Here is a 22,953-nt window from a genome sequence, read left to right as displayed (position 1 = left end):
GGTTGCTATGCCAAACAAAAAACAACAAATTATGGGAGAATAATATGAGGGACGTAAAGTAGTAACAAAAAAATATATATTAGTCACGTAGAGAAAAAGATAATTAATGATGACAAGTGATGGGTACTAGTTAATTAGGGTTTAACCTTTAAATTTTAAATATTCGAAAGATTTTAATGATGATAGTGATTTTTTTTTTAAATTTTAAAAATAAAAATAATTTTATATTTGAATATTTTATTTAAAAAATAAAAAATATAATTATAATTCTTAAAAATATTTTTTTTTGAATTTTTAACTTTTTATTTTTATAATTAAAATTTTATTAAACATACTAAAAATTTAAAAAAATTATTATTTTTTCCCTAACTTTAATAGCTCCCAAACATGATGAATTGATGATCGTAATTAAAGGAGTCAAATGGATGGGAATGTTGCAAGGCACATAATCCTTGCTTTTGTTTAACGCTGTTTTATAGAGAGTAGTGTGGGGAACAAACAAGTTTGAGATTATTTGAATTAGTCATTTCTTTTTTGTCTAAGTTTAATTAAATTCGTATATTAGATGCTTTAAAAAATAGAAATATATTAAAATTAAAATTTGAATCATCATTATATCATTATTTTCCTAGCTTATAGGTAAGATGCCGTATCTTCAAGAGTTGGATTTTGTTAGTGCATGCTGCCATATACGTTTCTGATTTCTTTACTTTGTGATTAAGCTTCTAGAACTTATTATCTTTTTTTTGTCGGGTTCTAGAATGTTACTTTATGGCAAGTGTTTTGGATAAAACAAATGATTAAGATGGATTCGAAAAATAAAATAGATATATTTTTATTATGATTTGAAATTTGAATTTATTTTTTAACTTAATTTTAATTTTATTTAAATTATTGTTATTTACATGTTATCAAATTAAATTTATTTTTTAATTTTATTCAATTCAAATGGTTGTAAATTAATTTGATCGGTTTATATTTTATATTTTTGTTCAAATATATATATATATATATATATATATATATATATATATATATATATATATTAAGTTAAGAATAAAATTTGAATTTGTAATTTTTAAATAAAAATAGATAAATTATGCCATTTAAATTATAATTCAGTAAGGGATTATTTTTGCTAGTTCTCATGGCAGTGTAGAGTTACTTTTTAATCTAATCTATCTATTTATAATATATAAAAGCTAGTATTAACTTTTTTCACAATGGATTTAAGCCATCTTTTCTTTACTAATGATGCCACATCAACAATTTTAATAATTTGGCAAAAGATGAAAATCAACCGATCACCATTTAGTAAAATCTTTTAAAAAAAATAAAACAAAAAATTCTTATATGTTATTATTCAATTAAAACATCAAATGCTAATTAAATGCAATATATATACATTAAAAGTGTCATAATAAAAATAATAATTATAAAAAATTTAGTTACAAATATTTAAATTCTACAATATATTCAAATTCTACAATTTATACATATTAAGACTCCTACTATCAAGGTAGTCAAAAACGCGTTTCAACTCGTGGAAACGCACGATTTCACGTTTCTGCATCCTCTTTCAGTCTCGGTTTTGCTTCTCGTCCAGGACCAAGCTTCTTCGTGTGGAATCGCCGCGCAAAAACGCAGAGCCGCTGGAATCGCGTTTCTGCCCCGATGTTGCGTTCAAGATTGAAGATGCTCTTTTCTTGATCTTGAGTGCAGCCCAGTCCAACCCAATGGCCCAATCTGAATAGAAGACCATGGAAGATGGAGGAGCCCTAGCAGATTAGCAGTAAACTCCTTAATCTCTTTACCTTCCTCACTTTACAGTTATCTCCATGGCCAAAATTTCAAAATTTCACCTTTTTCAAGTCTTTCAATCTCTGACTCTCTGACTCTATCTCTCTATCCCTCTGAAGTTTAAATTTCACGCGACCAAAATCCCCAATTGGTGTGTCACAGCCTGCTGCCGTTGTTGTGGAATTAGACTGGTGGTGGTTGAATTGTGTGAGCATCAATTGCAATTTTTGCGAAACTCTCTGACTCTGCTCTGTCTCTAGTTCTCTGGCTCTCGCTCTCTATTTCTGGAATCTGGATTGCTGCTGCTCTTTCTCCCCTTCACTGGTAGTTCAGGTATGTTAAAACTTTTTTAATTTTGATCCTCTTCAAAGTCAGTTCAATCTGTTGTTGTACTTGTTTATTATGGATTATATTGTAGGTGAATTGCTATTGTCTATCTTTATTGGTTATGTATATTGCAGATTAATTATATTGTTCAATTTAGATTATGATTTTATACGAATTATAGTAAGTTTTGAGACCTGAAAAACCGTGATCTCAGACCTGAAAATAACTTGTATGTTACGAGTATATGCCAAATTTTGAGAGAGGATATTGCACCTCGACTCTTTTCCACAAATATGTCCTGTCAAACTTAATGTACAAAATATCAATGAATAAACTTACCTTAGCTCCATCCACCAGCTGGTTTGGTTAATGGCTTCAGAGGTAGTATTATGGTGCGATACTTGAACTTGAGGTTCAATGCAAATCAATAGGCTATTTTACTATCACCATCTTTTGATGTATTAAAACAATAATGTAATGGAAAACATGGATTAATAATGGCGATCGAAACGTGAAACAAAAAGTGATTTGCTTTTATCCATTCTTATATCATGGTTTTGCTTTTAGCTCTTTCTTATTAATTAATGTTTCATTTAAAAATTATAAATATTTGACACAGTTTAATCCTCCTAATTTCTAAGATAAAAATTAATGAAATTGTTTATATATAATGTTAACTTTGATTGACATCTGATTCAAACTAAATGTTTCTTGGTGGGTTGACTGCTCTGTGCTTTCCACCAATGTCCCTCCTAAACTTTTCACTTCATCTTGAGCAGTGTTGTTTAATAAATGATTTTTAACACCATCCTCAAATTTTTCATCCACTAAACTAGTAGTCTTTGGGGTCTCTATACCATTTAATTCAGACCCCTCCTGGTGTCCTTCCAATTCCAACACTTCTATATTGTTCTCTGGTGAATTACTCGATTCTCTCAACTCTCCAAGAACTTCTATTCCATCATTAGTACTAGCAACAGGCTTTATTGGAAATGTCTCTAAATACAATGTCCTTTACTTCCAATTCAATAACCTAGAACTAGAATCCACTTTTTTAAAATTAAATTAAATTAATCCTTAGATTCAGAAATTAAATTAAACAAGTAACATGGCATCATGTGAAGTGGGACTTAGCTAGTATAGTAAAACCTTTGTTATTGTTAATTACCAATAATTCACATATTACTTGTTGAATGATAAAGGTGAGGCATTGTATATGAAGATGCTATATATGTTGAAGTTGCACTATTGAACAATTCAAATTACTTGATAAGAAGCTTTTGACTTTAGCTTTGATTTGATCAATGAAAAGGTGAAGCACTGTATATAAAGATGCTATATATATTGAAGTTGCACTGTTGAACAATTCAAATTACTTGACAACAAGCTTTTGACTTTAGCTTTGATTTTGATCAATGAAAATAGGACTAATATAAGACATGTTAATTCATGTTAATGAAAACAGGACTAATAATGAAACAGGACTTTACCAATTTTGATCAATGCATGTTGCAACTTGCAACAACTCATTTCTATTAACATATCCTCATTTTTAGTTATTGCAATTGGATTATACACATTCTAGTTGAATAGATTCTACCGTTTATTTTCTTGGCCAAGTATTTTGTCAACTAGCAAATGATCAAGTCAAAATGTGTAAATTAGTATCATCAATTTAATATATATTACTTTGGGAGATTCAACTATTTCGATTTCATCATCATGGCATTCAAAGCTTCTTGCATTATACAGTCAGATACTAATAATAAGTGTCTGCTTTTGTCTGTTCCAGTGTATCCAAATGAGGACATTGTATGAAAAAGTGAAATATTCAGTTAGTGAAGACAATGAATCACCGTTTGTTTTAGCAGTTTGTTCATTGCTATCATTTTTACTGGTTGATCCTTCATCTGAGCTACCTGATTGAAACTTCTCTTTGTCACCTATATCCCAATAATTTTATAACTATCTATTTCTCTGAATTGTTGTTGTGACATTGAATATAATTCTTGAATTTTTGTTATGCTGGTATTTTTTGTTCAAATTGGATTGTTAAATTTTTGTTGTTGAACTTGGATGGTTGTACTTGAAATTGAACACAATTTTGTAATTTTTGTTAAATTGTTAAATTTTTGCTATGATATTGAATTGATTCATTAAATATTTACTGTTTTTATTTTTTTCTAAACAGGAATGGCATCGACTCAAGCTAATGCAAGTGAAAATCTGACTAACATTCCAGCTTCTCAGTCAGGAAGTACAGCTGGAATCACTTGTAAAAAAAAGTTGCTAAGAATGCTCTTGGAAGTAGAACTGATGTAGGATGGGAGCACGGGATATCTGTTGGAGAAGATGGAAAGAAGATACAATGTAAATACTGTCATAAAATTTTTTCAGGAGGAGTTTATAGATTGAAACACCACTTAGCAGGAACTCAAAAGATGTTGGGGCTTGTACAACTGTTAGTGATGAAGTTAAGAAGCAATGTGGGATGTTGTGAGTGGGTTACAAGTAAATTTGATGAAGAAAACAAACATGGGGGGGCAAGCCCAGGAGAAGCTACTAAAGAAGTTGACACTACCGGTGAAAAAAGAAAGGAAAAAGAACTAGATGGCAACATATTCAAGAAAACACGCATTAGTACTCAAACAATAATCAACAATATATTTAAGAAGAATTTGAGAGAGAAAGTATGTTTAGAGATTAGTACTTTTTTCTACAACAATGGCATCCCCTTTAATGTTTCAAGGAGCGAGAAATACAGTAGAATGTTTGAAAAAGCTATAAGATACGGACAAGGATTCAAGCCACCATCCTACCATGAATTAAGGGTGCCTTTTGAAGAAACACGTGGAGCTTGTTCAACAATCTGCACAATAATGACTGATGGTTGGACAGATAAGAGAAGACGGACCATCCTAAATTTTTTGGTTAATAGTCCTAAAGGGACTGTTTTTTTGAAATCCATTGATGCCTCTCACATTACTAAGACAGCTGATAAAATCTTTAAAATGATAGATGATGTGGTTGAAGAGGTTGGTGAAGAAAATGTCATCTAAGTTGTCACCGATAATGCGGCTAACTACAAAGCTGCAGGAGAAATGCTAATGAAAAAGAGAAAAAAGTTGTTTTGGACGCCTTGTGCAACACATTGCATTAATTTAATGTTAGAAGACTTGGAAAAAAAAGTAACACTTCACAAGGATACAATTTATAAAGGTAGAAAGATTACTACTTACATATATGCTAGAACTGCTCTTATTGCACTACTACACATCCACACTAAGGGGAAAGATTTGGTGAGGCCGGGTATGACCTGTTTTGCAACTTCTTACTTTACTTTGGGATGTCTCAATGACAACAAAGGTTCCTTAATAAAAATATTTCTTTCTAATCAATGGACTTCTAGTAATTTTGCAAAGACAAAATATGGAAAGATAATTGCAAGTGTGGTGTTAGATAAGGTGTTTTGGAAGGAAGTCGTAATTTGCTTGAGGGCTGCCTACCCTCTTCTTCATGTGCTTCGTATGGTGGATTCAGAAGAAAAGCCGGCAATGGGGTTTATTTATGAAGAAATGACAAGTGCAAAGGAAAAAATACGAGATGCATTTTAAGGAGTTGAGACAAGGTAAAATGTCTAATTATTTTATTTTTTAATTAATGCATAAGAGTTGTACATAATGTTGAATGATACGTGTAAAGTGTAATTGTAAAATGTAATAACGGCAGAGGTAGAAAAGTAAAAGCCAGAGAGAGTTAAAAAATTTAAATTCTGAAAATATTGTTTATTTTGTAACTAATTTATTAACTTTTTTATGTTTTAGTTATATACCTATTTGGGATATTATTGATGCAAGATGGGGGCAACCAACTTCATAGGCCATTGCATGCTGCAGGCTATTTTTGAATCCTCAGATTCATTATAGCTTTGGTTTTAAAATTGCTTATGAGCTTAAGAAGCAGTTTTATGCTTGTATGGAAAGGATGACAGGAAATCCAGATTTAATCACTAAGATGGATGTTCAACTTAAAGATTTTAAAAACTCGAAAAGAGTTTTTTGGTAGTAAAGTAGCTAAAAATGCAATTTATACTAAACTCCAGCTCAATGGTGGGATTCTTATGGAGATCAGCATCCAGAGCTCCAACAATTTGTAATTCGTGTCTTGAATTTGACATGTAGTTCATCTGGATGTGAACGTAATTGGAGTGCTTTGAGATGGTTAGTAATTAATATAAATTACATTTTACTTTTATAAATTTGGTTGTTAATTCTTCAATTCTATCTTATTGTTTGATTAATGTCTAATATTTTTATCTACTTTTGAAAGGTTCACACAAAAGGAGAAACCGTTTGAAAGCTAAAAACCATGAATGATGTTGTGTTTGTGATGACAAATTCAAGATTAGCAAAGAAAAAACAAACTAGAAGAAGTCTTGATTATGACTATAGTCTTGATGAGTTGGACTGATGAAGAGTGGATTGTTGCTGACGAAGATGGAGAAGAAGAAGATTTAGATGCTCTAATCTCAGATCCTGATTTAAATGATGGAGCAAGTGGTAATAGAGTTGTTGGTGCCTCTAAGGATCCTTTGGCAATTCCTTATCTTGATGATGATGAGTTGAAGAACTTCTCCAAGGACCTCTTCTCCTGCTCCTGATAATGATGAAGATGGTAATGCAGAAGTTTGTGAAACTCGTGAAGATTTTATAACTGATGAAGAATATAATGATTATTAAATAACTTGTTTAGATTTTAGTTAATTAGTTGTTCATTCTAGTAGTTTGGTTGGTTTATTTGCTACTTGAATTTGTGTTTTGATTTGTGAATTTGTGTTGAATTCTGACTTTTAACTTGTTATGGTATATATATTAGTTATAATTCTATGGATAATTTAGTTTATTTGAGATTTATTTTATTCTATATAAAATTAGTTGTTGCTATTAAATTTTTCTAAATTTTTATAATTTACGAGTCATATTTATGTTTCGTCTCACGATTCAACGAATTACGATTTTGAGTTAGCTTAACGAGCCGAGGTAAAAACTACGAATTCACTACCTTGCCTACTATTCTTTATTTCTTAATCTCTCATACCAATTGTCAAAAATTTCTTAAATTTAAGATATTTTTATATATTTTTCATTCTCATTCATTCATTTTTTTAATTATTTACAAATAAAAAATGCATGAAATGACAAAGTGTAGCAATTAATGTAAATCGAAAAATGAAAAAAAAACAAAGATGCAATTTTGTATAACTCTACTATAAATAACTGATGTATTTTTTTAAAATAAATAAATTCAAAATCTTAAAATATTATGTTTTGTAAAATATTTAATATAACATTTATTAAAATACACTATATAGTATAAATAATATATCTCTTCTGTACATTGTGTGGATCTCATTCTAGTATATATACACCAGAGTACCTTAGAAATACTTAAAAAATCTAATCATTTATATACACCAAATACCTCAGGAGTACCTAAGTCCAAACAAGCACCTTTTTATCCCATTTCTCATTTTCCCATTATTAGGCACAGTAAAAAAATGTGTTGTTCTTAGTTTTTTGATAATATATTTGTTATATATATTTGGTTGTTTGTTTATTCTATATTATTTAAAAAAAAAAACTCTTGGTTTCTTACTTCTATCGGTGTTCTCAGCATCTATAGTTGCATAGATTACCCTAGCACTGGAGACAATCTCTTTTTCATGCATAAAAAAAATGCATGAAAAGACAAAAGTGTAGTAATTAATGTAAATCAAAAAAAAATAAAGATTTAATTTTATATAATTCTAATATAAATAATTTATGTATTTTTTAAAAAATAAATAAATTTAAAATTTTAAAATAATATATTTTATAAAATATTTTTAATATAACATTTATTAAAATACATTATATAGTATAAATAATATATCTCTTTGCACATTATGCGGATTTCACTCTAATTTATATACATCAGAATACTTCAGAAGTACTTAAAAAATCTAACTATTTATATACACTAGAGTATTATTTAAATTAGAGTTCGTTAACGAATTATTTTTGCTTGTTCTCATGGCAGTATAGAGTTATTTTTTAATCTAATTGCTTTAAACTATTGTCATATGCATTCGAAATAAATGGCAGTTTACTTTTGAAATCTAGTTTAGACAGAAGACAGCACTTTCTTAATGTAGTTATTGAAATCATGCATATATATACGTACAAAAAGTTAGCTAGGCTTACTTTATTATTGTATTAGTTATGTTGGTTAATCCTATTCACTGGACCAAAAAAATTTTTCAACCAACTTTAAAATTGATTCTTTAATTTTCATTCAATAATTAATTTGATCTCCAACTTTATATTTTAGATTTATGATAATAATATTATTGTTTACGGGAATTTCATATTTGAAGATTTGAACTTTATGAACAAGACTATCTTCTATTTATTGTTTTTTCATAATTAATGCACATGTGCATGTATAGTGTATTATTATTTAGAAAAGTATAGGTAAACAATAAAAATACTAAACAATGTGAGTAATAGATATATCGGATGTTCATTTCATTAGGTGTACGGATGATTATTCTAATATTAAGATTTAGGTGAGTAATTTGAAAGTATAATGTGTTTTTATTTGATTGATAGTTGTTCATCTTGTTCAAGAAAATCATTAATTATCTAGTATAACCCTTATTATTTATATATTAATATATTTATTCGTGTCCTGTATAAAATATTATATGAAAATATATAAAATATTTTTTTGAATTTTTCAAACAAAAACATACATAAGAATTATTGTTTATAAAAAAATTACAAAGTCAATTAAATCTAAAGTTTAACTATTTTTAATATTAAAAATATTAAAAACAGCGAGTAATTATCTTATTTGTCTTTAAAATAGAACAATTATTTTCATATAATTTATGATCAAATTGAAATATTTATATATTATAATCCGATATGATGAAGACCACTGATTAAGTAGCAAAGAATAAAAAATGATTAGAGTTAAAAGTTAGTAAGAAAATTTATTCTAAATGTCTTATTCAGTTTCTTAACTAATAACCTTATTAACAACAAAAAATCAACATCAATGGCAATCTATTACATATATAACATTTTGGCTAGGTAAAACAAAAGTTACAGGAACGTAGTTTATTTTATGTGCATGTCGATTGTGTATCAAAAAACATTTATGGCCGAACATACATTTGATCATAACAAGAAAACCTTAATATATAAAATATATAATATAAGATAATAAAGTTACAACCATAGAAATGGTCATAGAGAAAAGAGAGAGGCCATCAAAAATGGCAAGGTCGTTTACTAGTTATATGATATTTGATTTCACATTTCATGGTGTCTTCCTACTTCCCCTTCTTTTATTAGTACTTCAGTTTTCATCTCAGCTTGCAAACTGTGGCACCATAGTTAAGTATCTTCCAGGGTTCCAAGGACCCCTTCCTTTTCTGCTTGAAACTGGGTCAGTTTTATACTATTAGATCATCTAACTTGTTTTATGGTTTTCTATTTGATGCATTAATTTGAATCTTCATATGTACAAATGATTAAACTTGATATCAGATATATTGGGGTGGGTGAAAATGATGATGTGCAGAGTTTCTACTATTTCATTGAGTCAGAGAACAATCCTAAGGTGGATCCTCTCATGCTATGGCTCACTGGTGGTCCTGGCTGCTCTGCTTTCTCTGGCCTTGTCTTTGAAATTGGTAATAAACTCATCTATTCTTAATATATAAAAACTGATACCAACTCTTTCCACAATGAGTTTAAGTCATCTTTTCTTTGTTAATGATGTCACTATCAGCAATTCTAATGACTTAGCAAAAGATGAAAATCCACCGATCCTTGTTTAGTAAAATGTTTTAAAAAATTAAAACAAAAAACTCTTATCTATTATTATTCAATTGAAACATCAAGTACTAATTAAATGTAATAAACATACATTAAAAGTGTCATAATAATAATAATTATAAAAAATTTCAGTTACAAATATTCAAATTCTATAACTTATATATATTAAGACTCTTACTACTCTTCATTTCTTAATCTCTCATACTAATTGTCAAAAATTTCTTAAATTTAATATAACATTTTTATATGTTTTTCATTCTCATTTATTTATTTTTTTAATTATTTACAAACAAAAAAATCGCAAAAAAAAAGACAAAGTGTAGCCATTAATACAAATCGAAAAATGAAAAAAAAAAAGAAAATACAGTTTTGTATAACTCTAATATAATAACCTATGTCTTCTTTAAAAATAAATAAATTCAAAATTTATTTATAATATGTTCTCTAAAATATTTTTAATATAACATTTATTAAAATATACTATATAATATAAATAATCTACCTTTTCGCGTGGGTCTCACTCTAATTCATATTAATATAAGTTCAATTTATCATTCATATTCTTGAATGTTTGATAGACTAGTTTAATTTCTTGGTCATTCTATATGCTAATAAACCATATTTCCTTCCATTATTGCAGGTCCTCTTACATTTAAAAATGAAGAATATAATGGGAGTCTGCCTAATTTGTATTTGAAGCCACACTCTTGGACAAAGGTGTGAACATGCATCAACATATATAATCTAAAGTTTTTGAAATAATCTGTTTTCATCAAATATTCTCTGCAGTTCTACAATCTGCATTATTTCACTAATATTTATAACAATTTTTCTTGGTAGGTAAGCAACATTATATTTGTAGATTTGCCTGTTTTTACAGGCTTTTCTTATGCCAGAACAGATTCTGCTGCTCAACGAAGCGATTGCTTACTGGTTAATCAAACTCATCAATTTCTTAGGAAGGTATTTACCAATGATTTTATTGGTTTTAGCTTTTCACAGTTTACTTCACACTCATTACCTTCTTTTTTTTTTGTTTCTTCAGTTTTGTTTGCAGTTATATCAATTAGTCTATTAAGCTTTAATGTTGCTAAATGTTTGTAGTGGCTGATTGAACATCCAAAATTTCTATCACATGAAATTTACATTGGTGGTGATTCATATTCTGGTATTCCTATCCCAGCAGTTGTTCAAGAAATTTCACAAGGTAAAAAACTTGTATATGGTTTATGCAGTCAAAATTAGAACCATTAACATGCATATGCAGAAGTAGTATTATCCCACAAATTCTCATGTTTTCAGGAAATGAAGAAGGGGTCCAACCATGGATTAATCTCCAGGTTTGTATTTTAAATAAATTCAATCTTAATAATGTAAACTTTCTTTTGTTTTTTACAATGATCCCAAGGAATTTTAGATTCATAAAAATGGACATTGGTAAGAGGTTGTACATTCTACATTGTTTATTCAATACCAAAACTCAAGATTAATTGTGGTATGTTCTTTCCTTCAGGGATACCTGCTGGGAAATCCTGTAACAACTCGAACGGAAAAGAATTATAAAATCCCATTTGCTCATGGAATGGCACTTATTTCTGATGAACTATACAATGTAGTTTAAAAATATAATTTCTCATCAGCTATTCCCTTAACATTATAGTAAAAAAAATGTAGATGCTAACATATCTCTATTACTTGTCTAATGAGCAGTCACTGCAAACAAATTGTAAAGGAGACTACATAAATATAGACACAGAAAATGTGTTATGTTCAAGAGACATTGCTTCCTTCAACAAGGTACACATTGCATCCATTGTTTTCTTGCTATCCAAGTTTTGTCAGCAGAGTTTAGTCCTAAACACTTCTACAAAGTTAAACCACTCTTCCATTTTCACAGGCTATTGAAGGACTTAATTCAGCACAAATTTTGGATCCGTTATGCGAGTACATCACTTCGCCTAAGCCGGAGAAATTTTCTGGGAGGAGAGCTCTAACTGAGAACAAGTATTCCAGGAGTTTCCTTGCTCCTCCCCTGACATTGCCACCATTAAGCTGCCGTGTAACCTTTTCCATGTACTTGTGAAATGATAATTTGATGCATCATACACTTTTTGTACACTAACTAATCAACTTTCCTCATCATTATAGAGTTATGCATACTTCCTTTGCACTTATTGGGCTAATGATGATAGTGTTCGCAATGCTCTCCACATAAGAAAGGTATAACTGATACATTTGGAAGCAAATTCTTGTCACATAGTTATCAATCCAACCATAATTTAAAGCTTCTGGTTGTATGAGCTGCAGGGAAGCATCGGCGAATGGCATCGCTGTACATGGAACATACCTCACAAGCTGGAAATCTATAACAGCTTTGAGTATCATGTGAATCTCAGTCGAAAAGGCTATCGTTCACTGATATACAGGTCAGTGTTTTTCCTAGAAATTGTTAGAGAATCATTAGAATCAATTTAGATCAATTAGTATCGTCTATATTTATATAGTATATCTGTACATTAATTGTAGGATTCCATGTCTTTATTACTTTGATTCATTTAACACCTATAAATACCCCTTGTATATTGTAGCTTGAGAACACAATTCAATAATACACTTTTCAGATTATTCTCTCAGTCTCTTGTTTCTAACAGAAATAACCCCTAGATAGCCTTTAAAGTGCCTGATAATCCTTGCTCCTTGAGCTAGCTTCGGAGGTCGAATTAGACCCCTTGCAATTCTAATATATTGTGTGCAGTGGCGATCATGACATGACAGTTCCTTTCTTGTCAACTCAAGCATGGATAAGATCCTTAAACTACTCCATTGTAGAAGACTGGAGACAATGGCAAACAAATGGACAAGTAGCAGGGTATTCACCCAACTAAGTCCTAATCATGTTGCTATATAGTTACCAAGGTGTATGTATTTATTTACATATGAAACAAGCTAATTAAGTTTTGTACTTTTTGGTTTTCTATCCAAGTATAGATACACAAGGACTTACTCTAATATGATGACATTTGCAACTGTGAAGGCAAGCCTTGTGAATTGTGATTCAAAGTTGTCATATAGATTCTCCTTTATTGGTATATTGTATGAATTCATTAACAACTTTGCAGGGTGGTGGCCACACAGCACCAGAGTTCAAGCCTGAAGAATGCTTTGCCATGTATAGCAGGTGGATCTCTAAGAGGCCTTTGTAGGATTTCACCAAAAACGTATTATAAGTGTATGTGAAAATAAAAATCTGCTGAATAATGAGCAGATTTCATTTCATTTAATACATGTTCTTCTTTGTGGTACTCTAATCATTTTCAAAAAATAAAAGAAAGAAGGAAAGAATTTTATACTATGTAATCACATGCTGTTGCCATTGACAATTTGACATGCAATCTGGATGGCATGCCTTGTGGGATTCTCCCTCTTGACTTTGATGGAAGAATAATGTACATCTTCCTACTTGTCTTTTAATCGTAAATGAAACACTATTTTTTTTGTTATTTTCCACAGATTAGATGATCAAATTAGTCCTTTAAAGATTACTCGTTCTTTAAATTGGTCTCCGAATTCTTTTTTAATCAAATTCATTATTTAAAGATTTTAATATGTTAGTCTTTTCGTCATTTTATTTATTGATAGTGTCAAAATTTACTAATATGATACGTTAAGTAACACTCTAACACGTACTTAGGAATCTTAATTAACTATTAACATAATAAATTTATGAAATTATATCAAATCAAAACCTAATTGAGAGAAGAATTGTTGTATATGTAATATAGTTGATATATATATATATATATATATATATATATATATCATAGGCATAACATAAAGTCATCAATCACGTCATCTCTTTGGTCTATTTTGATAAATTCTGCCCTATGATGCAACAAACAGAAGAAATAGAAAGCCGTTTTCATGATCGTCTAGCAACTTCAGCATCTATCCAAAAATCCCACCACAAAGATCCCACCACCAATAGGCCACTGACATTTGTCACCTTTATTTTTTTAATGGTACACGAGAATGGATCCTTTCCAGTGAAAAAAACTGTATGGTGTCCAGTATTTAATCTCACCTTTCATTGTTCTCTCTTATTTAATTTTAGTCTTACTTATAGAATTAAAGATGAGAGATCACACTTTATTCTCTGTAAGTGTTACAAAAATGGAGAGCATCCATTTCCCATAAAGAATTCGTAATTTCTAATCAGGTATATAGGAGTGGGTGAAAATGAAGATGTGCAAGCTTTCTACTATTTCATCGAGTCAGAGAACAATCCTAAGGTGGATCCTCTCATGTTGTGGCTCACCGGTGGTCCTGGATGCTCTGCTTTCTCTGGCCTTGTCTTTGAAATTGGTAACACTAACTAACACCGTCACTCCTATCTGAAATTTTCATGCTTTTATTCTTTTGGATAGTCTCAGTCAAAGTTTAGGTGTGTAAGAAGGAAAGAGGCAAAAAGAAAATTTGTTTCTATCCGAGTCTTTAGTATCTTCTGAGAAGATTGTAATATCTATGAGACTATGACAAGGATTGCATATAAAGACATAGCTGAGTTTATGTGTTTAATGATCAATAATGTATTTGAGGTGTTGCATTTTAGGACCACTTGGATTTCGAAATGAGGAATATAATGGGAGCTTGCCTAATTTGATCTATAGGCCATACTCATGGACAAAGGTGTGGATTATCTGCATTTTATTTGCTGAATATATAGTTTGGCATTCATTTTGTTTATTTTATCAAATCCTTTTAGATTTTTCTTTCAGTAATTTTGTACATCTTTGATGGTCATTCACTGCTAATTATTGCAATTTTGTTTTGTTGTAGACAAGTAGCATTATATTTGTAGATTTAACACATATGCTAGATCAGAATCTGTCACAGCGCGAAGCGATTCATTGCTAGTTAACCAAACTCATCAATTTCTTAGGAAGGTATATCCCCACAACTTTATGGTTAACATAATGCCTAGTATAGACAACTATTTGAGTAATGCATGTGTGTGATAAATTAGATCTAAAGTAACTTAGACACAGTTTAATTCTACTCCATATTGCCTTGTTTACAGAAAATGAAGAAGGAGTCCAACCTTGGATAAATCTTCAGGTTTCATTTTTAATCATTTTTTAAACTTTTTAAAAGGTTGTCTTAAATACACCACAATCTAAAGCAATCTTAATAATGCTTTTGAACTTCTTTAAGAGCTTCTTCCATGTGGAATTTTGATATCTCTAGAGTTGGCTAACTTAAAAAAAAAAATATGTATTTCCTATATATATATATATAAAATGATTCTTCTATGTGATTAATTAAGTTTACCATGAGAAATCCTTTTCTTCAGGGGTACCTTCTGGGGAATGCTGCAACAACTCGAGTTGAGAAAAACTATCAAATCCCATTTGCTCATGGAATGGGACTAATTTCTGATGAACTATACCAGGTAGTTAAGTTCACTTGTAAAGTTTTTCTTTAAATTGGTATTGCAAAAATAAAATGCAAACACTAAGTGATGTCTGCAATTTACTCAATGAAACCGTCACTGCAAACAAATTGTGAAAGAGAATATATAAAAGTAGACACTAGAAGTGCATTATGTTCAAGAGATCTCAAGTCCTTTAATGAGGTATTCAATCATCAATTGTTATCGTCTCTTCTATGTTTTAAAAATTTTTTATATTCAATTTCTAGTTACAAACCATTGTGCTTTTCTGCAGATGACATCAGGACTCAATACAGCACATATTTTGGAACCTTCATGTGAGTTTGGTTCACCTAAACCATTGAAGGCTTCTTGGAGGCGATCTATAACCGAAATCTATCCTTTGAAGTTTGTCAGCAACACTCGTCTCGGATTACCACCCTTGAACTGCCGGGTAATCCACATGCCTTGTTGAACAAGAAATGTTTCCTTAATGCTTCTTTTCCATATATTTGTGCTATTATCAAATTCTTTTTGTCTTAACTTTTGTTCTCATCATTTCCAAAATCAGACTTATGGATACTTCCTTAGTAGTTATTGGGCCAATGATGACAAAGTACAGAATGCTCTAAACATACAAAAGGTATAACTGAAACACATCAAACAGTTTTTCTGAAATTCATGGTTAATATAACAACTATAACTTGAAAGGACTTGTCTCCATTTGTGTTTCAGGGAACAAAAAAGAAATGGCAACGCTGCACCTACAATATACTTAACAAAAAAGTAAGGGCTTGTCTTTGAATTATGAAAAGTCACAGTAAGCGTATTTGGCACTATTTTAAAAAGAACTTTTAACTTCCCGAAAAGTTAATTCAAACTTATTCAAATTTAGCTAAACTATATATGTACTTAAATCATGCTTCTTTTTTTTACTCTCAAGCAGATACACAAGAACCTACTCCAATATGATGACATTTGCAACTGTCAAGGCAAGTCTATCTTATCACTCACTCACACACACTTCATTTTAATGAATCTATCAAAGATGTGAAGTATGGGGCCTTACACTTATCTTTAATATTTCCCCTTGGATTGCAGGATGGAGGGCACACAGCTCCTGAATACAAGCCTGAAGAATGCTTGGACATGTACAGTAGGTGGATCTCTAACAGGGCATTGTAGGAAGAAAGAATAATTGACAACACATGCATAGGAATAAATAGTATATCCATTTTCCATAGCTATACCATAAAACAGTTGAATCATCTCTGTATTCTCAATATATGTATTGTAGATGCACATCTGATCTTAATATTTGGTGTGGACTAAAAGAGTAAATAAAAGAGACTTGAGATCTCATTGAATGCTACATTCATCTATATAACATATTGGCATATTGCCATGTCTTTGAACTAGTGTGCTAGTTTTTTTCTTGTACAACTACGTAAAGAATTCCTTTGCAATCAAAAATAACATTTTTAATACTTAGTTATAATGCATGGACACGACGAGGGACAGGCCGACACGCAAATTTTAAAATCTGATAAGACACGGGACACACATACATATAAAATATAAAGTATTTTTTAGATAAATTGTAATGATATTTTATTGAAATTAAAATATAAATTAATTTTTTTAATTATTTTTAATGTCTTATTTAATTATATCAAGTATTTAAAATATTTTTTGTTTTAATAAATAATAATATATACTATATCTAAATTTATTTCAATAATATATGTTAAGAATAAGACTAGACACGCTGATACGTGAACATATTTAAGTGCGTCTAAATATGTCAAAAAAATTATATTTTATTATTAAACACATTTAAGTGCGTCTAAATATGTCAAAAAAATTATATTTTATTATTAAACACAACAGACACGCATGTTGGACGAGTATCATTGAGTGTTGTGTACGACAACTCAACTGAAAACATTTAGGGCCCATTTGGAAAACTTTAGAAATAATTTTTTTAACTTTTGACTTATGAAAAGTAGTAGTATTAATGTCTGACGCAATTTTCAAAACCAAATTGCAACTTTTTAAGAAGTTATTTAGGAGCTTATAGAGAAGTTTAAAAAAATAACTTTTTTCATAATACTTCTACTTTTCATCATATTTCTATAAAATAAGCACTTTTAAAGTTAAAAATCCAAACACAAAGGGTGTGTTTGGGAAACCCATTTGAAGGGAAGAAGCACGTTTAAATTTCTTGAAAGTTTTAACTTTTGGTTTGGCAAATTTTTTTCTCATGAACGCAGAAGTGATTCTGCTGCCAAAACCAGCGTTTACAAGAAGCAACTATTTTTAGCTTCTGCGTTTTCTTAACGGGCTTCTAGCCATAGATACTAACCTTTTATTTACTTTTTACCAACTTTATCCTTTGTATATGTTATTGTATTATTTATAAAATTATTGTTATTTCTATTTATATGAGCTCTATTTTTTTATTATTTATTTTTTTTATTTTTTTAACTATTTGTTTGACATTATATACTTTTATAATCGTGATTTTTGTGTATTATGTTTGTTATTATCTTTTTATAATATGATTTATTAATTCTATTAGGTAAAGTAAATTAAATAAAAAAATTAACTGTAAATAATAATAATAGTACAAAAATTATAACATACTGAAAAAAGAGTACTAAAAATACTAAAAATATATTATATAAAAAGATCATTAAGAACTTTTAGATTTGTTTCGATCATTATAAAGTAAATATTTAATTTTTTTTATTATTTTTAGTACTATCTTTTATAATTGTAATTCTCCTATACTATGTTTTAGTGTAATTTTTTATAATATAGATTATGATTCCATTAAAAAAGATAAATTAAATAAAAAATTAATCATATATAATAATAAAATCATAAACGTTGGATTTCAAATTAATATTAAGAATAAGATTATTGAGAATATTAGAATAAGAGTACGATGTAAAAAAATACTAAAATAACATTTAATACTTAAAAAATGTAACATATTTAATTAAATATATATATCTAAAATATATAATTTTTATTTTTATTTAAAAATATATTTTGTTTATTTTTATTTTAGTAATTAAATATTAATTTTATTATAAAATTAACTAATAAAATCTATTTAAATATCTAAATTAAAACAATAGGATAATATAAAAAAATCTAAGTTGATGTCATTTTAGTAATTTTTTATCTAAAAGTGATTTAGAATGGTATAAGTCAAACAACATTTATTTTACTATAATCCATTTTGATACAAAAATTACCAAACATAAATCACTTTAACATAAACCTACTTTTGACCAAAATCAAGTTTGCAAAATCAATTTTATGCAAACTTCTGTTTGCAAACTGTAATCTAAACACACACAAAATAACTTATTTATAAGTTACTTTTAACAGAATCATTTATTATTTAAATTATTTTATCAAAAAGAGCTTAATTAAATTGGTTATCCAAACTGGCCTTAGTGATTTATTTTTGAATTTTAACTATACAAGCATTAAATTTGCCAATAAGCTTTAGCTCAAGTGGCACAAATTTTCCCCTCTTACTAAGAGGTCTCAACTCTCAAGTTCAAATCTCATCAAGTGCAAACTTGACCAAAAGAAGGGGATATCATGTGTGTGTGGGTGTGATGTATGTGAGTGTGTAACCTAGTATTGAGGGTTGTCCAATACATCGACAAAAAAAAAAGCATTTAATTTATAATCATATTTTAATGTTGCGTGTCATAGAGTCATACGACAAATTCCAACTACCACCAAAGTACGGATAACATAACTCTTTTCTCCTTGAAAGCTCAAGTTGCATTTACTTTGATACCCCTTTGAGTTCTGAGTATCACAACTTCATTATTATTTATTGGGACCACGTAACATTATGCACATCCTCAAAGAAAAAAGAGAGCCAACTAAACATGTCAATATTTTCCTCAACGTGTTTAACTGATCCACGTTTCATTTGCCATGGATTCCTTCTTCCCATTCTTCTATTGCTACTGCAGATTTCATCTCAACTTGGAGACTGTGGTACCATTGTTAAGTACCTTCCAGGATTCCAGGGACCACTTCCTTTTCTGCTTGAAACTGGGTCAGTTACACTCATGTGCTATCTTTTGAGATTTCAATAATATTCTAAAACTTTGCATGCATAATATTGGGAGCAAATCAAGTTAAGAGAATAGAGAATAATTTAAATAATATATATATGTGTTGATCAGGTATATAGGAGTAGGAGAAAATGATGATGTTCAGAGTTTCTACTATTTCATTGAGTCAGAGAACAATCCAAGAGAGGATCCTCTCATGCTCTGGCTCACTGGTGGTCCTGGCTGCTCTGCTTTTTCTGGCCTTGTCTATGAAATAGGTTGAAAGCATCATTCACAATTACTGCTACCTTAATCTTTCATTCTTTTAGTCCTTAAGATAGTCTCTCTTATGATGCATTGCAGGACCACTTGCATTTCAAGTTGATGAATATGATGGCGGCCTCCCTAGTTTGGTGTATAAGCCAAACTCATGGACTAAGGTAGAGACAATTATCTACATTCTATTGGCTGAAATATATAATTTTGGCATTTATTTGTTTTACAGTTAATAGTTTTAGAAAAAGTATAGGTAGACAATGAAAATACTAAACAATGTGAACAATGGATATATCGGATGTTCATTTTACTAGGTGTGCAGATGGTTATTCTAATATTAAGATTTAAGTGGGTAATTTGGAGGTATAATGTGTTTTGATTTAATTGGTGGTTGTTCATGTTATTCAAGAAAGTTATTGCAATTTTTGTGGCAGGTAAGTAGCATTGTATTTGTAGATTTGCCTGTTAATACTGGCTTTTCATATGCTACAACGGAATTCGCTTCACAACGCAGCGATTCCTTGTCAGTCAATCAAGCCTATCAATTTTTGAGGAAGGTATGCTCACAACTTTATATTGCTTCATGAATTGTTTCCCTTGTTTGCAGTTATATTAATGAGTATAATGTCATGTATAAATCTTTGTAGTGGATAATGGATCATCCAGAATTTCTCAACAACAAAGTTTACATTGCTGGTGATTCATATTCTGGTATGCATGTTCCTATAATTGCTGACGAAATTTCAAAAGGTATTGGATCAACAAAGATTGTATGGTAATGTTGTTTCACTTTAAAGAGTTTTGATGGTGAAAACTCAGGTAAAGTCGACTTCACATGAAGTTGATATCTGCTCTCAGATATCAACTTCATGTGAAGTCGACTTGCACCTGAGTTTTCACCAATTCACATACAATGTGTTGTTGACAGCTTAACTATCCCACAAATTTCCTATTTCCTTGTTTGCAGCAAATGAACGAGGCCTCCAACCATGGATAAATCTGCAGGTTTGATTTTCATATTCCCTTATGTCTCTAGAAATAAACAGCCTAAGATGCAACTTAAAAGATATATAAATGAACAAGTAACTCCATTTAAAATGTATTATCTTCAACTTTTTTGCTTTGATGATCAAACAGGTAAAGCAGAAATTCATGAAAAGAATTTGAACAGAAGATTAATGCAAACAAGAAGTAATGAATGTTCTTTTCTTTAGGGATACCTGATGGGGAATCCTATAATAGATCGAAATCAAAAAAATTATGTAATCCCATTTGCTCATGGGATGGGACTCATTTCTGATGAACTATACAAGGTAGTTCTTAATACTTTATTTTTAAAATGGCATTGAAAATTAGTTTCAAAAATGCTAACTGATTCTATAATTCACTCAATGAAAACAGTCACTGCAAAAACATTGTAAAGGAGAATATGTAAATGTAGACATGAGAAATGTTTTGTGTTCAAGAGATCTCAACTCCTTTGATGAGGTATGAAACCATCAATTTTCATTTTATTGCCCCCATAATCTTTGTTATCAAAATTTCATTATCTTGATTTATAGCCTGAAAAGTGAAGAGCAATTCTGCAGATCACATCAGGTATTGCAACAGCCAACATTTTGGAGCCCAAGTGCGAGTTCGCCACACAGAAGCCATTGGAATCTTCTTGGAGGAGATCACTAACAGATAACTATCATGGGAAGTTCAAAGATACTCATCTCAGATTACCATCCAGGAATTGCCGGGTAACCTTCCTTTTTTGTTTGGAAAAGTATAAGGTACCAATATACTATCCGCCAATTATTGCCAACAATAATTAATTATTATATTTTAAACACATGTATAAGGAGACACATTCAGAAAATACATATATAAAGACACTTCCATTAGACACAGTCATAATAAATGTATTTTTATTAGACACATTCACAAAGACACTCCCATTAAACACAGTCATAAATAAGAGTTGGCATAAGTTGACAGAAATGCTTTTGGTAATGTAGCGGGATTATTTTTGTTTTAATTTGAGTGCTGTTTCTATCACCAGAGTTATGGATATCTCGTTAGTGCCTATTGGGCCAATGATGACAAAGTCCGCAATGCCCTTAACGTGCGGAAGGTATAAACTCATGTGAAGTTGATTTCCCAATGATCATTTGCATGGTTCTTAAGAGTAAAGCTTGCAGGGAACTAAAAAGAAATGGAAACGCTGCACCAGAAATATGCCTTACAAGTATGATATCTCTAGCAACTTTCCATATCAAGTAAATCTCAGCAGAAAAGGCTATCGTTCCTTGATTTACAGGTCAGTTTTCTCTGTTTGCTTCATACTTGAGACTTGATCATTAACTTTTATTATGATTTCAATGGAAAATAAATTTGATGTATTGATAACAGTGGGGATCATGACATGGTTGTTCCTTTCTTGGCAACTCAAGCATGGATAAGATCGTTAAACTACTCCATTGTAGACGATTGGAGGCCATGGTATACTAATGGCCAAGTTGCAGGGTATTCATTCCTTTAACTCTAGAAAGCTCTATTATGCAGTTGATGCTTTTCTTTTCTCTTTTACATTTACTGTTTGTTTTTATTTTTTCCCCACTTAAGCAGATACACAAGGACTTACTCCAATGCAATGACATTTGCAACTGTCAAGGCAAGACCTAGATCTCTCTTTTTGGACACAAATGGTGATAAGATAACTTATTTGTTTTATAATGATGGATATGATTGCAGGGTGGAGGGCACACAGCACCAGAGTACAAGCCTCAAGAATGCTTTCACATGTATAGTAGGTGGATCTCTGAGAGACCTTTCTAGGAATAAACAAAACAAGATCAAATTATAAAGGTGACAGGGAATAAAAAAGTTATATCAAGGAGCAGATTTTAAGATAACTATTTGTCCAATAGGACATTGACAAAATGAACATTCCCCATAAGCTTAAACTGATTTTGGGGTTCACCAAAAATCGAACTTATAACCTTTTAAATCTAGAGTTCTAATACCATGTTATGATACCACTCATCCCAAAAACTTCAGCTGATGAAAAAATGTAACACTAATGGTTATATCTCTAATACTTCCTAAATCTCCATTTCATTGTACAAATATTACATTGGCTCCTCATACTTTTCCTTAT

General features: G+C 30.0%; 3 protein-coding genes across 7 annotated transcripts; all 3 read left to right on the top strand.

The window, feature by feature from the left end:
- The first annotated feature begins 9,415 nt into the window (after positions 1 to 9,415).
- LOC130955649 (serine carboxypeptidase-like 13) lies at positions 9,416 to 15,409 on the top strand. 5 transcript variants are annotated; one of them, XM_057882566.1, is made up of 19 exons: positions 9,425 to 9,621; positions 9,723 to 9,868; positions 10,654 to 10,730; positions 10,854 to 10,976; positions 11,118 to 11,220; positions 11,316 to 11,353; positions 11,527 to 11,625; positions 11,724 to 11,810; positions 11,911 to 12,072; positions 12,162 to 12,233; positions 12,321 to 12,439; positions 12,769 to 12,882; positions 13,002 to 13,047; positions 13,133 to 13,191; positions 14,230 to 14,375; positions 14,623 to 14,699; positions 14,850 to 14,956; positions 15,091 to 15,128; positions 15,364 to 15,409. In XM_057882566.1, the coding sequence occupies exons 1-17, from the start codon at positions 9,449 to 9,451 to the stop codon at positions 14,925 to 14,927; spliced, it is 1,719 nt and encodes a 572-aa protein (XP_057738549.1). In that variant the 5' UTR covers positions 9,425 to 9,448; the 3' UTR covers positions 14,928 to 14,956; positions 15,091 to 15,128; positions 15,364 to 15,409. The 5 variants fall into 5 exon arrangements, with proteins under 5 accessions (XP_057738552.1, XP_057738551.1, XP_057738549.1 ...); XM_057882569.1 differs by lacking the exons at positions 14,623 to 14,699; positions 14,850 to 14,956; positions 15,091 to 15,128; positions 15,364 to 15,409 and having other exon boundaries at positions 9,416 to 9,621; positions 13,133 to 13,242; positions 14,230 to 14,305; XM_057882568.1 differs by lacking the exons at positions 14,230 to 14,375; positions 14,623 to 14,699; positions 14,850 to 14,956; positions 15,091 to 15,128; positions 15,364 to 15,409 and having other exon boundaries at positions 9,416 to 9,621; positions 13,133 to 13,524.
- Positions 15,410 to 15,447: 38 nt separating this feature from the next.
- Positions 15,448 to 16,808, top strand: LOC130955651 (serine carboxypeptidase-like 18). Its single transcript, XM_057882571.1, has 6 exons — positions 15,448 to 15,645; positions 15,737 to 15,895; positions 16,013 to 16,084; positions 16,177 to 16,227; positions 16,385 to 16,433; positions 16,543 to 16,808. Exons 1-6 carry the CDS (start codon positions 15,532 to 15,534, stop codon positions 16,563 to 16,565), a joined length of 468 nt encoding a protein of 155 aa, XP_057738554.1. The 5' UTR covers positions 15,448 to 15,531; the 3' UTR covers positions 16,566 to 16,808.
- Positions 16,809 to 19,338: 2,530 nt separating this feature from the next.
- LOC130955656 (serine carboxypeptidase-like 2) lies at positions 19,339 to 22,953 on the top strand. The gene is made up of 14 exons (XM_057882575.1): positions 19,339 to 19,534; positions 19,665 to 19,810; positions 19,896 to 19,972; positions 20,243 to 20,365; positions 20,456 to 20,558; positions 20,776 to 20,813; positions 21,023 to 21,121; positions 21,210 to 21,296; positions 21,398 to 21,553; positions 21,856 to 21,927; positions 21,995 to 22,113; positions 22,206 to 22,319; positions 22,422 to 22,467; positions 22,548 to 22,953. Exons 1-14 carry the CDS (start codon positions 19,362 to 19,364, stop codon positions 22,629 to 22,631), a joined length of 1,437 nt encoding a protein of 478 aa, XP_057738558.1. The 5' UTR covers positions 19,339 to 19,361; the 3' UTR covers positions 22,632 to 22,953.

Source organism: Arachis stenosperma, chromosome 10 (assembly GCF_014773155.1).
Source record: "Arachis stenosperma cultivar V10309 chromosome 10, arast.V10309.gnm1.PFL2, whole genome shotgun sequence".
Classification (NCBI taxonomy): domain Eukaryota; kingdom Viridiplantae; phylum Streptophyta; class Magnoliopsida; order Fabales; family Fabaceae; genus Arachis; species Arachis stenosperma.
The sequence above is the reverse complement of the archived record's forward strand: the minus strand, read 5'-3'. Positions and strand labels throughout refer to the sequence as shown.